Raw genomic sequence first — 16,579 nt, forward strand, 5'->3', positions numbered from 1 at the left:
TTTTTTAATTTTTTGAACATTAAAGTAGATGTCGCATGTATGATTTATATTTGCATGGCTGGCAGCATGCATATGCTTTCACGTGAATTATAATTGTGTAGCACTAACCCCCGAAGGAGCTGCTGGTTTTATTTGGGCTTATCGCTACCTCGCCTCTTCGTCTTACGAGGGTACCGTTGGAAGAAGCCCAAATGGTGATAAATATGACACTTAGTTCTTTTTGAAGATTTATTTAGGGATACAGTAAACACCCCCCCCCCCCTCTATCGCGGTTCAGTTTTTGCGGTCCCGGTATATCGCGCTATGTTAATTGGGACCTGTTATTTTGATATTGCGGTAATATTTCGCCATTTCGCAGTTATGTAGTGGTGAATCAGAGCGAGGCTGCGGTGGAACGCATGCCTCGCTCGTGGACCGCACCGAGCGTGGTGACGTTAGAGGGGGCGGTAACTTTGCCCCAAGCAAGGATGCCACCCAAACGCCCATCCTCTAAGGCTATGGCTACTGGTGAGCCAAAAAAGGAGGAAGTTCCTTACAATTCTGGAGAAGGTGAAACTTCTTGATATGATAAAGGAAGGATGGAGTTATGCTGCTGTAGCCCGCCATTATGGTATGAATGAGTCAACTATTCGCTACATCAAGAAGGATGAGAAGAATATCAGGGCAACTGCTGCACTGTCCATCAACCAAGCTGCAAAAAGAGTTTTCTTCCTGCAATAAATACATTGTTAGGATGGAAACTGCGTTGGTCATTTGGATCCAAGATTGCAGAAAAAAAAGCATCACATTGGATGGTAACACCATCAGGACTCAGGCAAAGAAGCTGTATGACACTTTTGCCAATCAAGGAGGTGCTGCCGCAGCCGAACAGTCAGACAGTGACAATCCTGATCAACCTTCTTCATCAGGAGGTTTTTCTGCCAGCAAGGGATGGTTTGACCGGTTCCAGAAACGCTATCAGTTGAAGAGCGTCTCATTGCAAGGTGAAGCTGCATCTGCCGACAAAGAAGCTGCTGCAGGGTACACCAATGAGACCTTCAAGAGTATCATCAAGGAGGGTGGGTACCAACTAGTGCAAGTCTTTAATATGGATGAGACCGGCTTGTTTTGGAAGAGAATGCTCAAATGGACCTACATCATGAAGGAGGAAGCCCGAGCCCCTGGATTCAAGGCTTATAAGGACAGAGTAACCTTGGTTATGTGTGGAAATGCTGCTGGGTTTATGATCAAGCCAGCCCTGATCTACAAGGCCAAGAACCCCAGAGCACTGAAGCATAAAAACAAGAACCAGCTACCAGTCCATTGGATGCATAACACTAAGGCTTGGATGACTAAAATCCTCACAACTGAGTGGTTCCATAATTGTTTTATCCCAGCCGTCAAGTTATACCTTGCCCAACTTGGCATTGATTTTAAGGTGCTTCTGCTGATGGATAATGCTGGAGGCCACGCCATGGATCTGTCGTACAAAGGAGTGCAAGTTGAGTTCCTTCCACCCAACACCACGTCTTTAATTCAGCCCATGGACCAGGATGTGATACGAGCATTCAAGGCGTTGTACACTCGCAACTCCTTGAATCATCTTGTAGAATCCATAAACAATGATGAAAATTTCAATTTGAAGGACCTAGCGTAATTACACCATTGCAACCTGTCTGGAGAACATACAAAAGGCCCACAAGGAGATGGAGGAGACTTTGCATGCCTGTTGGAAGAAGCTTTGGCCAGAAATTATTCACGATTATAAAGGGTTCTCTCCTGACGAAGTTCATCATTCCGCTGTGGACAAGGCAATTAGGCTGGCGAAGTTGCTAGTAGGTGAAGGTTTTCAGGATATGACCCAGGACGACGTCAATGACCTAATTGAAACCCATTCAGCTCCACTAACCGATGAGGATCTGACAGAACTCACCAAGTCAGCGAGTGAGGAGGAAGTGGAGGAACAGGGGGAGGAAGAAGATGAAGGCTTGTCAATTGAGCGCCTTGGCAGGGTCATGCGTACGGCCAATGACCTGAAACAGATGTTGGCTGAGTGGGATCCTGACATGGTTCATTCATTGCAGTTCCAAAACAGCATTGATGAAGCCATCCAGGTGTACAAGAACCTCCTCGCCCAAAAGAAGAAATATGCCCAGCAACTGCCTATAACTATGTTCTTCACAAAACAGAAGAAGTCCGCATCCACCCCAAGTACCTCCACGGCCACCTCTGATGTAGAAGTGGAGGTTCTGGAGCAGCAAGAAGATGACCCACCTACACCTGAAGAAGTGCCTGCTGAACCTGCGCCTTCAGAAGAACAGTAGCTGCTCTTATTTGCTTACATTATTTGCTTATTTACTGTTTATACTGTAGTCATCATCTTTTCTGCTGAGTACAGTACATACAGTACTGTACTCTATTTTTTACTATACAGTATACTGTTAACACAATATTTTTGTGTTTTTTAAAAGTCCTTGATCTCTCTCTATCTTTTATGTGTTTCTATTGCGTAAAAGTGTGTTTAAAGACCTTTAAATGCTATTAAAAAATTAACAAAACGTGCCTAGGGTGTATTTAAATAGGGTCTTTCTATTTCGTGGTTTTTCACTTTTCGTGGGTGGATCCGGAACGTAACCCCCGCGATGGAGGGGGGTTTACTGTAACACCAAAGAAAGACAGACGACACAGTCCTTTAATAGAGGGTTCGAGGATAAAGGGAAGTTCAGGCACCTAGTAATTGCGGGTTAGAGGTATTAGTCAGATCCAGAGGACAAACAGCTCAACAGACTGGATCCCGCAATCACCGGATAGCGCAATCACCGGATAGGCCCCTCTTGACCTAGCAGCTGATGAGATGCTCAACAAAGTCTCTGCCACAGACTCGTCAATTGAACTTAAAAATTCTTTCAGGCGACCCGGCGATACTGTAAGGATATTGATCCGGGTTGCGTCCTCCAACTGAGTTTCCTGGCTCCTCCAGAGACACCAGCCTTGAGCTTGGTCCTCCACTCGAGAAGTCCTCCCCTGGATCCTCCAGTTTTCTTGGCTTCTCCCCGCAGGCGAGACGGAACAGGACCACCCCTGGGTCAGCAGGCCCCAAGACATTCCTGGGCCTACACTCTCAGTTGCGAAGCCTCGGGCCAGCCGGCCCCAAGGCGCAGATCCATGCGACACAGGCCTCAGGCCAGGAGGGCCATAGGGGTCGGGATAATGGACCCCAAGACAGGGACCCAGAAACAGACCCATAAAAATGGCATTGGTACCTTAAATACCCTATAGCGTCTGCCCATCAGGAGCAGGGTGCTACAATTGTGTTTGCTAAAAATACTAATTGCTTGTGATGGTAATATTTGTAAATCGGTCTGCTAGTTTTTAAAATTAATTTTTTAAAAAAAAAACATTTTAAATAGAGTGGTGAAGTGTTAGAACAACAATCAACTTTTATTGCGGTCTGTGTCCCTACTGGTGGGGTTTAGGCTCTCAATTTATCCTGGTGCCCACCGAATTGAGGGGAAATCTTTCCATGGGGACAACTGCCTAAGGTGGCATTTCTCTTATTTCCTCTTGCCTCCTGTTTACAGGACAGGAAGTAAAGTACATTTTTCTCAATGGGATACACACAAAAAAAGCAGGCAGGTTTTTTCTCACTACATATTTTATCCAAAAATGGAAAAAAAGTTGGCTTTAGATGTATTTAAAAAAAAGTATTTGTCTCTAAGGCTGGCCATACATGGTCAAATTTCGAAAGAATTTCCTTTTAAAAAAATCATAAAAGCGTTTGTGATCCAATGGTGCGACCATTGATTTTGAAATTCGGCCAATCAAGCTCTCAATTTCACCTCATGTTGCTACAGAAAATAATTTTCATGGCTGGGAATTTTCTTTTCTTTCCGGGAATTTGCTTTTCTTGCACATGCGCATTTCTTTTTCGCTTATATTTCTCGCACGATTCTCCCATAATTGATTAGAAAATCACTTGTTTTTCAAAAAATGTCTAATCTGTCCGATTACTCAAATTCAATAGACGCACGGAAATCGGCTGTTGCTGTAGCCCACTAACGGTGCGAAATATGAACGAAAATTCTTAGATAAGATTTTCTAAAGAAAATTCTGTCAAATTAGACCCATTTATGGCCAGCCTTAGTGTGTTGTTGGGATATGCTAATGTATTGCTTATACCCTTGTAATTCTGTTTTACCTGGAAATTCTTATTTTCAGAACTGTCCATAACTCAAGGGAAAATGGTACAACATCTACCACAGTGGAAACTCGATATGACAATTCTTCCTATGGAGACACAAGTCCGTACGATCCTCAATCTTCCAGGTAAGATATTTTCTAAAGGCCTACAGCAATGCAGTATAAAATCTTTCTGTTATTAGGGGATTATCACAAGCACAATTCTGCACTTGTAGTGACAAAATAGCTTTAAGCTGACCTGGAACAAGTGTGCAGTTAAGTACCTGAGACTTTTATATATTTCTGCCCCCCCCCCCCCCCCATGCTTGTGTCAGGTCATGGTATTGAAGGAGGAGGCCAGCACTGGCTGTCTCCATATTTCTCTGTAAGTAAGCACTCACAATCGTTGTGTTCCTAAGCAGTGTGGTCATTTCGCAAAGGTTAATCGTCTCATACATCGCTCCATACATACATACTGAATCTCTGCCAGGACATTGTTTTGTTGAGCATTATCTTCACCTTCTGCTCTGTTTACACAACTCATTCAGCCCTGAAGAAGGGAATGTAGATCCCCGAAATGTGTTGTTACCTTGACATTAAGGAAAGTGACACTTTTTCCAGTCTCTTAATTTACTTTGGTTTTGGGCTTTGACTCTATAAATAGATTTCTCATTCCACATTCTTTTTCATATTTTTCTGATGAAAGTTTCTGTTACAGGTTTAAATGCTTGGCAAAGTAGTCTGTTGCTGCCTACAGTGTTGTGCACTCTGCTTATATAGGCCTCATTTACAAGGGAGCAGGGGTTCTTTAACCACAAATTAATTTTTTGTTTATGCAGCATGAGCCACTAGCTGCAGCACACAGCCAGCTAGTGTAAGTCTATTGGGCTGCAGGCTGTACAGACACATACTCTCGTTCTCATTTGAGTACAGGCAATACAGATACGGTCACTCATCCTAATTTGACAGTTGCCAGACAGTGATGGTCTGCTCACCTGCATGCCTGTCACTTTGGGATAGGTGGCTGTGTCTGTACAGCCACTGCGCCCTAATATACTTACATGGGCTACCTGCAGGCAAACCGAATGACCAATAAATGGTGTATGGGACTCTGCGCCCAAGAAAGAAGGCCTAAAAAAATAGGAGATGTCAAGATGCTGACTTGAATTTAAAGGGCAAACTTCAGGACTGTTAACTTCTTCCTTGCTTCTCTATTCTCATATTCCTTCCCTGAATGCTGTCTAGTCTTGTGTTTTTTCCCTAGTTTGTTTTTATTTTCAGTAGATGTGTTTGTGGCTTATTACAGCTAGTAAAAAGTGAAAATGAGGTGCATACAAATGTGTGGAAGTACAACTACAAATCACACATATGCGTTTACCTACTTTAGAATATAAAAAAGGCCATCTTGACGCAGTAGTGGGCTGGGGAAATTCCTGTTGCTGGCTTGTGTTATAATTAGCAGCACCCATTCATAGTGGAAACTGCTTTAGAGAGCAGTAAGAATGTGTCATTATTCATTGCCAGGTACAAATACGAGTATTTCTTAAAACTAGAAAGTGTTCAATAGAGACATAAAAATATGTTGGTGACATTACAGCTCCAACTGTGTTTTTATGTGTTTGCTGGGTCTCCAAACTTTCTAAACAAAGGGCAAGTTTACTGTCCATCAGACTTTAGGAAGGCTCGGACTGGCCAGTTGGAGTAGAAAATGCCCCAGTGTCAGTGGACCAGCATTGGTATCAGTAGGAGCAATGGTGCCCCATCATTGGTGTTTGTGGGAGGAATGGTGCCCCATCATTGGTGTTTGTGGGAGGAATGGTGCCCCATAATTGGTGTTTATGGGAGGAATAGTGCCCCATCATTGGTGTTTATGGCAGGAATGGTGGCCCATCATTGGTGTCTGTGGGAGGAATGATGCCCCAGCATTGGTGTATGTGGGAGGAATGATGCCCCAGCATTGGTGTATGCGGGAGGAATGATGCCCCAGCATTGGTGTATGCGGGAGGAATGATGCCCCAGCATTGGTGTATGCGGGAGGAATGGTGCCCCAGCATTGGTGTATGCGGGAGGAATGGTGCCCCAGCATTGGTGTATGTGGGAGGAATGGTGCCCCAGCATTGGTGTATGCGGGAGGAATGGTGCCCCAGCATTGGTGTATGTGGGAGGAATGGTGCCCCAGCATTGGTATATGTGGGAGGAATGGTGCCTCAGCATTGGTATCAGTGGGAGGAATGGTATCCCAGCTTTGGTGTCTATGGGAGGAATGTTGCCCCAGCATTGATATCAGTGGGAGGAATGGTGCCCAGACATTGGATGTCTGTGGGAGGCATGGTGCCCCATCATTGGTATCACTGGGAGTAATGATGCACCACCATTGGTATTAGAGAGAGGAATGGTGCCCCATCATTGGTATTAGAGGGAGGAATGGTGCCCCATCATTGGTATCTGTGGAAGAAATGGTGCCTCATCATCGCCATCTGTGGAAGGAATGATGCCCCATCATTGGCATTAGTGGGATTAATGGTGCACAGCCATTGGTGTCAGTGGGAGATTCAGTGCCCCATCATTGGTGTCCGTGGGAGGGAATATGTTCCATCATTGGTGTCCATGGGAAGGAATATGCTCCTCATTGTCAGTGGAAGGAAAGAGCCCCATCTAATTTCTGTGGGAGGAATAGTGTACTGTATCGGTGTGAGGAGCAGTGCCCCAAGGGCTGCATACAGGAAAGCAAAGGGCTGCTTTTGGAGACCACTGCTTTAACCACTTTCAGACCGGACCATTTTGCTGGTAAATGACCAGAGGTCTTTTTACACTTTGGCACTGCGCTGCTTTAACTGGTAATTGCGCGGTCATGCAATGTTGTACCCAAACAAAATTTGCGTCCTTTTCTTCCCACAAATAGAGCTTTCTTTTGATGGTATTTGATTGCCTCTGCGATTTTTATTTTTTGCGATATAAACGTAAAAAGACCGCAAATTTTGAAAAAAAATGATATTTTCTACTTTTTGTTATTAGAAAAATCCAATAAACTCAATTTTAGTCATACATTTAGGACAAAATGTATTCAGCCACATGTCTTTGGTAAAAAAAAAGTCAATAATTGTATATTTATTGGTTTGCGCAAAAGTTGTCACATCTACAAACTAAGGTACGTTTTCTGGAATTTACGCAGCTTTTAGTTTACGACTGCCTATCTCATTTCTTGAGGTGCTAAAATGACAGGGCAGTACAAAACCCCCCCAAATGACCCCATTTTGGAAAGTAGACCCCCTAAGGAAATTGATAAGAGGCATGTTGAGCCCATTGAATATTTTATTTTTTTGCCTCAAGCGATTGAATAATGACAAAAAAAAAATTTTTTTTTTTTTTTTACACAAAGTTGTCACTAAATGATATATTGCTCACACATGCTATGGGCGTATGTGAAATGACACCCCAAAATAAATTCTGCTGCTTCTCCTGAGTACGGGGATACCACATATGTGGGACTTTTTGGGAGCCTAGCCGCGTACAGGGCCCCGAAAACCAAGCACCGCCTTCAGGCTTTCTAAGGGCGTCAATTTTTGATTTCACGCCTCACTACCTATTACAGTTTTGAAGGCCATAAAATGCCAAGATGGCACAAAACCCCCACAAATGACCCCATTTTAGAAAGTAGACACCCCAAGCTATTTGCTGAGAGGCATGTTGAGTCCATGGAATATTTTATATTTTGCCACAAGTTGCGGGAAAATTACAAACTTTTTTTTTTTTTTTTTTTTTTTTTCACAAAGTTGTCACTAAATGATATATTGCTCATGCATGCCATGGGCATATGTGAAATGACACCCCAAAATAAATTCTGCTGCTTCTCCTGAGTACGGGGATACCACATATGTGGGACTTTTTGGGAGCCTAGCCGCGTACGGGGCCCCGAAAACCAAGCACCGCCTTCAGGCTTTCTAAGGGCGTAATTTTTTGAGTTCACTTCTCACTACCTATTACAGTTTTGAAGGCCATAAAATGCCAAGATGGCACAAAACCCCCACAAATGACCCCATTTTAGAAAGTAGACACCCCAAGCTATTTGCTGAGAGGCATGTTGAGTCCATGGAATATTTTATATTTTGCCACAAGTTGCGGGAAAATTACAAACTTTTTTTTTTTTTCACAAAGTTGTCACTAAATGATATATTGCTCACGCATGCCATGGGCATATGTGAAATGACACCCCAAAATAAATTCTGCTGCTTCTCCTGAGTACGGGGATACCACATATGTGGGACTTTTTGGGAGCCTAGCCGCGTACGGGGCCCCAAAAACCAAGCACCGCCTTCAGGCTTTCTAAGGGCGTTACAGTTTTGAAGGCCATAAAATGCCAAGATGGCACAAACCCCCCCCCCCCCAAATGACCCCATTTTAGAAAGTAGACACCCCTAAATTTAGGGGTACACTAGTGAGACTAGGTAATAAATGGCGGGTGCCCTGAAACTATAAAAAAATAACTAACCAACCAGCGTCACCTGTAACAGTTATATGGTGATCACTGGTGAAAGGGTTAACTAGGGGGCAATCAGGGGGCTTTATGCGGTAGTATATGGGGGTCCCTGGCGCTATAAAAAGCTGCGGCGAACCTAAATACCTACCTGCCTAACTAGCGTCACCTGTGACACTAATACAGCGATCAGAAAAACGATCGCTTATTAGGCTGGGTTCACACTGGAGCGATGCGGGAACGCCACGAATGTGCGGCGGGTTCCCGCATCGCATGCCTCCCGGCGGCAGTTCACACTGCCCTATGCGAACTGCTGGGAGTGTCAGTGAAATGTTAATGACACCCCCAGATCAGTTCGCATATCGCAGTGCGATCTGCAAACTTGGATCGCATGGTGTGAACACCCATGCGATCCGATTCTGCTGCGGACCAAAAAAAGGGTCCCGTGCGAGTTTGCGGCGGGTGCGACACGAATTCAGCCATACTATCTGTATAGCTGAACTCGAATCGCACAGAGATCGGATGTGATTTGCACTGCAGTGCGGTGCGAATCACATCCGTTCTCATAAACCGCTGCAATGTGAACCCAGCCTTAGTGACACTGGCGACGGGGGGTGATCACGGGGTTAAACCTTTATTGGGGGGGTTAGGGGGGTACCTTAGAACTAAAGGGGGCTAACCCTAACTGCCCTAACAGTTATTAGTCACAAATGACACCTGCCGGGTGATCAGGGGGTTAAACCTTTATTAGGTAATAAATGGCGGGTGCCCTGAAACTATAAAAAAATAACTAACCAACCAGCGTCACCTGTAACAGTTATATGGTGATCACTGGTGAAAGGGTTAACTAGGGGGCAATCAGGGGGCTTTATGCGGTAGTATATGGGGGTCCCTAGCGCTATAAAAAGCTGCGGCGAACCTAAATACCTACCTGCCTAACTAGCGTCACCTGTGACACTAATACGGCGATCAGAAAAATGATCGCTTATTAGGCTGGGTTCACACTGGAGCGATGCGGAAACGCCGCGAATCCGCGGCGGGTTCCCGCATCGCATGCCTCCCGGCGGCAGTTCACACTGCCCTATGCGAACTGCTGGGAGTGTCAGTGAAATGTTACTGACACCCCCAGATCAGTTCGCATATCGCAGTGCGATCTGCAAACTCGGATCGCATGGTGTGAACACCCATGCGATCCGATTCTGCTGCGGGCCAAAAAAAGGGTCCCGTGCGAATTTGCGGCGGGTGCGGCGGGTGTGGCGGGTGCGGCGGGTGCGGCGAATGGCTGAACTCGAATCGCACAGAGATCGGATGTGATTTGCACTGCAGTGCGGTGCGAATCACATTCGTTCTCATAAACCGCTGCAATGTGAACCCAGCCTTAGTGACACTGGCGACGGGGGGTGATCACGGGGTTAAACCTTTATTGGGGGGGTTAGGGGGGTACATTAGAACTAAAGGGGGCTAACCCTAACTGCCCTAACAGTTATTACAGTCACAAATGACACCAATGCAAAAAAAAAAAAAAAAAAAAAAAAATGACATTGGTGTCACTGTGACTGGGGGGCAGGGGTAATTGGGGGGGTGATCGGGGGGTAAAGGGGGGGTGTGAGTGTGCCTGGCATGTTCTACTGTGTGTGGGATGTGTTGGTGCAACTCACTGATCCGCTCTCCTCCGTGTCGGAACGAAAAATACCGACACGGAGGAGAGAATACATCACTTCCTCTCCTGTGTTTACATTACAGGAGAGGAAGTGATGTCACCGGGGATTTCCATTCGTCGGGAGCGATCGCGAGGGGGTGGCCATGAATGAATGGCCGTCCCCTCGTCCGGGATCGCTCCCGAACGAAAACCGACCGCCGCAGGCACCGGGCGGGGGCCCGATCGGGCCCCCGACCCGCGGGAGGCAAAGGACGTACATATATGTGCTTATGCCTGCCCGTGCCATTCTGATGACGTAGATCGGCGTGAGGCGGTCGGCAAGTGGTTAAAGGATAAGTTCACTTTTTAGAAAAAAATTCTAATCGCACATTTTTTTTGCAGGTAAAAAATGTGCATTTATTTATTTTTTTGCACCAGTGATCAGTGGGTCGCTGGTGCCATGCAGGTCTCCAGCAGAGCTGCCGGTGTTCTGGCGTATAGAGTCCGGGCATCACATAGTGTCCACTCCGTACGGCGCATGCGCAGTACGGAGCAGACGAAGCTTCGGAAAATCTCCGAAGCTGAACGGCGCCTGCGCCGTGAGTGAAGGTGGTAGCCCCACCATCGAAGCGGACATAGGGTTGTGAATTTTAGAGGGCCCCTCGCGGGCGAGCTTCGCTCGCCACGCTTCGCTCGCCACGCTTCGGGCTCGGCCTCGCTGCACTCAGCTCTTATTCTAACTCTATGTCCACTTGGATAGTGGGGATAGAACCTGGACTCACGGCGCAGGCGTCGTTCATCCTCGGGAATTTTCGGAATCTGTGTTCCTGTGTACTGCGCATGCGCAGTACGCAGGGGACACTATCTGATGGAGGACGCTATTTGACAAGACACCGGTTTATCTGTTTGTCCGTACATCAAAGGCTGCCAGACCTTGTAGTTCTCCATTCACAGGACACTGAGTGAGTGATGTGGCTGGGTGGGAGGAAGTGAGATCGTGGAGCTGCGGGGGCCTGTTCATTCATAACATATTACACTCTAAATATGGGTGTAACATATTCCAAAAGGTGAACTTTTCCTTTAAGCCCCCACTCACACTTGAGTATCTCTATTTGTTTTCCTAACTACACCTGACGATTCTCAACATGCAGAATTCCATTCTTTCTAATTGTCTAATATTTCTCACAATCAAATTTTCAGATGTATGCTCAGTTGTCCTATGCTATGCCCTAGACATGAGCTGTTTTTGAGCATATTTAGGCATTTTGGTCCCATAGACTTCAATAAGAATGTCTGTAAATGCACAATCTGTGCGTGTTTGCATGTTTTCACACCTAAATAATTCCTTTCCTCCTCCAGAACCCCTCTCCTCCCTTTGCCCAGCCCTGGAAAACAAACTGAAGCTTGATATATGTGCAAAAACACTTATAAAATGGCTGAAAACCCCTTCCAAATCACCAAGAATACATTCTGTTCAGGTGTGAAAACCATGATAGACACAGGTCTGGATCACCCTGTCTGCCACCTAGTGGATACTTTGGAAATGGCAATGAGTGGTCATTATTTTTTTCATCCTTGTACTTTTGGTTGTTTATAAAGCTGCTCTGTGCAATTTTGTCTGCTTGACATGTCAACAAAAATGACATTTTGACTTGTATAAAACGCATGCAGTACAGCAGAATAAAGGATCTACATTCCAAATGGTTTTTTTTTAGCAGTCTGCTGTCTTGATGGTATTTTGGTATACTTCTGATTTCATGAACTGTAGAAAAAATTATAGAATTCAGCAGTCAAACTAACTGAAGTGCAGAAGAATAAAAATACATTTGGAAGTTCTATGAATAGACTTCTTTATTATTTGAAGCATTCACAGCTCAATTGATTATTGTAAATGTGTTTGTGACAACTAGTCCTAAATTTAAAGTTTTTTATTTTATTCTGATAGCAAAGGAATCCTTTTTCTGAAGGAATACGTCAACACAAGTGAGAATATGAAATCTCCAACCACTGCTGGGTGAGAGATGTTTTCATTCATCATATGTATATAATGGTCAGGCTAACGGCTGTATAACCCTAATTACATGATCTGAATCCCAGTTCTAAGCCCTGGGTACAAATCTAGGTAGTCTCATCTGCACTGCACTGATTCTAGAGCTTTCACAGTGCAGATGTAAGGGAGTACGAACGAAGTCCATGGCCTAGATACAACGTGTGCAGTGAACAAAGTTGGGGTGTCGGCAACAAATATAAATACCTAATATGTCTGATGCTGCACCTAAAATTAATGATTACTAATACATAAAAAGAAGAAAAGATAAAGGGCGCAACAGAAAATTGTACTATGTAATAAAATTAAGTGTATATTATATCAATAATTAAATAATCGCTCACCAGATATCATCAGTCTGTCCTGAGCTGATGGACACATGTAGAAAGTTGTAGAGCTGATTCAGGTAATTCAAGGCTCATAGGAAGCCGGTGCCTGGAGCAAAATTTTGCATATTATTGGGATATGAGCTCAACATAAGGAAACACACATATGTGTATGTATGTGTGTGTGTGTGTGTGTGTATATGTATATATGTATATATGTGTATGTGTGTGTGTAAGTGTGTATATATATATGTATGTATATGTATGTGTGTGTGTATATATATATATATATATATATATATATATATATACACACAGCTACTACTGCTTGGATTGGAAATTTGGCATATCTACTATATGGATGCCGTATGCTGTGTGAATTCTGGTCGGACACATTGGATGTCTTAAAAATACCTTATACTATATGCCTGTGGGTCACTTGGTGGCCGATGATATCTGGTGAGCGTTTAAATTTTACCATTTCGGGTGAACCCCTTTTTGCACTTTAGAAAATCATGGTGGTTGGAGTGAATACAAAAGATTTGTTCACATTAATTCTGTTTATCATATGGACTTTTTGTTGTGTTAAGAGTACATTGGCTCTGCATTTTGAACCATTTATTGCTATACCTACATTTATTTAATTATTGATATAGTATACACTTAATTTTATTACATAGTACAATTGTCTGTTGTGCCCTTTATCTTTTCTTCTAGATACAACTTGAATTAGCTGCTAATATTTTCAATTTTGTTTCAATTCTAAATGTTTCCAGAGTTATTATACATGGAGCTGGTGTTCTCGCATGTCTGTATTGGGGGGGGGGGGGGGGGGGTTGATTTATGTACATGTAATACCTATTTATACATATGTTAAGTATGAGTATTAATAAATTGTTGCTTTTCTTCTATACATGTTAATGTAAGTAGGAGAACTTAAAGCGGAGGTCCACCCTAAAGTGGACCTTCCGCTCATCGGAACCCTCCCCCCGTCCGGTGCCACAATCGGCACCTTTCAGGGGGGAGGGGGGTGCAGTTACCTGGATAATCCAGGTAACTGCACCCACTTCCGGGATAGCTCTCTGCGGAAAGGGGCGTAACTTACGCCCCTTTCCGCAAGTGCCCGCCCCTTCCCGCAAGTGCCCCGCTGCCTGCTGGGAAACACACAGATCCCAGAGGCAGCGGGGAGCGTCCTTATTGCGCAGCGCGATTCGCGCATGCGCAGTAGGGAACCGGGAAATGAAGCCGAAAGGCTCCATTTCCTGATTCCCATACCCAAGATGGCGGTGGCAGGACTCGACAGGCGACCTAGAGATCGGCTTCGGGTGCCGACATCGCGGGCGCGCTGGACAGGTAAGTGTCACTATTTTAAAAGTCAGCAGCTGCAGTATTTGTAGCTGCTGGCTTTAAAAAAAAAAAAAAAAAACGCGGAGTCCCGGTGGACTCCCGCTTTAAAGTGCTTGTAAATAATTGCCTTATAACACAACCCATTCAGTTTAAAATAGAAATGAATGGCAAAACATCTATGTATGGATATAAAAACATTATCAATATATTTTTTTCTATAAGTGATCACATTACCTCTGTTCTCAGCTGCATAAGAGCTGGGGGAGGATAAGCAGCAGTATACTGAGCTTCCCAATGAAAGGCTGTGTGTGTGTGGGAGGCGCAAGTCTGATCATTGGAGGAGAACGGAGGAGAACAGCATAGCTAGAGAACTGACTACTGACCAGGAAAGCGGAGGCACTGGCAGTAACCAGGGGTTTCATACAAAGGAAGCGATACAAAGACAGGAAACGTTTTCATTCAAGTACATGGCACAGCAGGCACGTATGAGGAATATAAACTGTTGGGTTTACATATTTTTTAAAGTAAAAGTCACGGCATCAGAAATAATATACAGATATCAATAAGAAATGTTTGGATGGCCGCACTACAATAAAATCGCCCTTTATTTGAATCCAAAAAGCATATAAAATGACAGTCCATACAGCAAGCAAGGGGAAAAAGATACAGCAAGCAATACAGCTGTATGGACTGTCATTTTATATGCTTTTTGGATTTAAATAAAGGGGATTTTTATTGGAGTGAGACCATCCAGACATTTCTTCTTCACATCTGACTTTCTGCTAGGTGAAGGGCCAGCAGCCTTTGTACAATGGAGGTGGAACATAAGGGGGTGACTACCTTGAGCGGTGTACTACTTTTGTATATTTATTCTAACAAAACAATTTGGAAGAGAAACACACCCAAAATAAAACCAAGTTCTATGAAGTTTTCTTTTAAAATGGAGTCATTTGATCCTGCTAGTCTGCATCTCATTTAACAAGATGCAGGATTGCTACAGGGCAGCCAATCTCAACCAGGTTTGTGTGGAACCTTAGGGTTTCTTTAGAGGATGGTTTTACTAGTCAGCAATGCAAAACTTTTTTTTATTTGGATAGAGTAAGTGAGGTTTGTGTGTTTGCCATCTGTGTGCCAATGAGCAGATTTCCCTTTATATCCTGTCCTATAGCCAAAACAGAAAGCGAGAAGAAATCCCTTCAAAGTGCATGGAACCCTGGTTGTCCCCAGAATTAGTGTCCCTATTGGAAGATTTCCCCTCCACTCCTATTCTGGTGACATCCCAAAATCAGAAAATTTCTTTCACTTTATTTTTTTATTAAACATTAGTCAGTCCTGGCATATTCCCCAGCATCTCTAATGCCCTGTACAAACGGTCTGACTTTCCGACGGAAAATGTGCGATCGGACTGTGTTGTCTGAAATTCCAATCGTGTGTGGGCTCCATTGGACTTTTTCTGTCGGAATTTCCGACACACAAAGTTTGAGATCTGGATCTAAAATTTTCCGACAACAAAATCCGATTTAATTTGGATCATGTGTATACAATTCCGACGCACACGTGCCACGCATGCTCAGAATAAATTACGAGATGAAAGCTATGGTCTACTGGCCTCTTTATAGTCCCCTTGTACGTGGTTTACGTCACCTTGTTTTCCAACAACTTTGTACGACAGTGTGTATGCAAGACAAATTTGTGACAAAATCCATCGGAAAAATTCCGATGGATTTTGTCGTCTGAATGTCCAACCGTGTGTACAGGGCATAAGGTGCAAATAACAGAACCAGCAGGTGCCTAGATAAACTAAAGCCTAGTACATATGAGCCTAATGTCAGGCAGCATTGGCCGATTCAATGAAAACTGGCCGACATTCTGGCCATGTATATGGCAGCATTTATTCGGCTGTCTTCTGATGGACATGCTTGCTGGAAAACCAGCAGCCGATCAGCGTTCCCAGGCAATGTCTGCGAGCGCTGACCGGAGTGTTTTGGCGCGGGGCATCCCCTGTCAGAATACAAAAGCAAAGAATCCAAATCGCTTTACTAACATCGGATTGTTAGTATAGTGGCTGCGACCTGAACGAAAAAAAAAAAATTGGTGTGTACCAGGCTTTACACATGATGGTGAATGATGTGGCACCATCTTGCTTCATAAATTCCACTTGAATGCAATGGAGAGAATAGAGTAAAGACACACTTTTATATTTCCTGAAGCAAACTGCTCTGTTCTAACTGAAAAAGAATTCTGAGATGTTGGTTTGTAAGCATGCCTTGCCAGTGTAATGTTTCTGATGTGTGTTTTCTTATTCTTTTACAGAAGTCTCCCAGACTTCTCAGGTGATTCTGAGATATCCTACAGCAGCAGTTCCAGTTATATGTACAGCAGTGCACCAAGGAGGTGAGCTGAGGGGACATATGGGAAACCAGTTGACCGTTAATGTTACGTGAAGTGACAGAGTTCCTGTTCAATAGAGCCAATTCAAACTGAATTTCAGTATTCTGGTTTATGTATTGTAAATGTGGAGGCTTGAGTACAAATGCTTTGTATTTTCCCTCTATTTATTTTTAATTACTCTGCATGAGCCTTGAGCT

The 16,579-nt window shown here is 44.1% G+C and overlaps 1 protein-coding gene across 6 annotated transcripts in view; it reads left to right on the forward strand.

The window, feature by feature from the left end:
- ZNF185 (zinc finger protein 185 with LIM domain) overlaps positions 1-16,579 on the forward strand; it is a 199,465-nt gene that overhangs the window by 163,007 nt on the left and 19,879 nt on the right. For all 6 annotated transcript variants that reach the window (XM_077450315.1, XM_077450407.1, XM_077450665.1 and 3 more), the window contains 3 exons: positions 4,198-4,305; positions 12,217-12,285; positions 16,305-16,385. In XM_077450315.1, the coding sequence (XP_077306441.1) occupies positions 4,198-4,305; positions 12,217-12,285; positions 16,305-16,385 (258 nt within the window). The remainder of the gene's footprint in view (positions 1-4,197; positions 4,306-12,216; positions 12,286-16,304; positions 16,386-16,579) is intronic.

This window comes from Lithobates pipiens, unplaced genomic scaffold, assembly GCF_037356315.1.
Source record: "Lithobates pipiens isolate NorthernLeopardFrog02 unplaced genomic scaffold, aLitPip1_a1.2 Scaffold_1, whole genome shotgun sequence".
In the NCBI taxonomy this organism is placed as follows: Eukaryota; Metazoa; Chordata; class Amphibia; order Anura; family Ranidae; genus Lithobates; species Lithobates pipiens.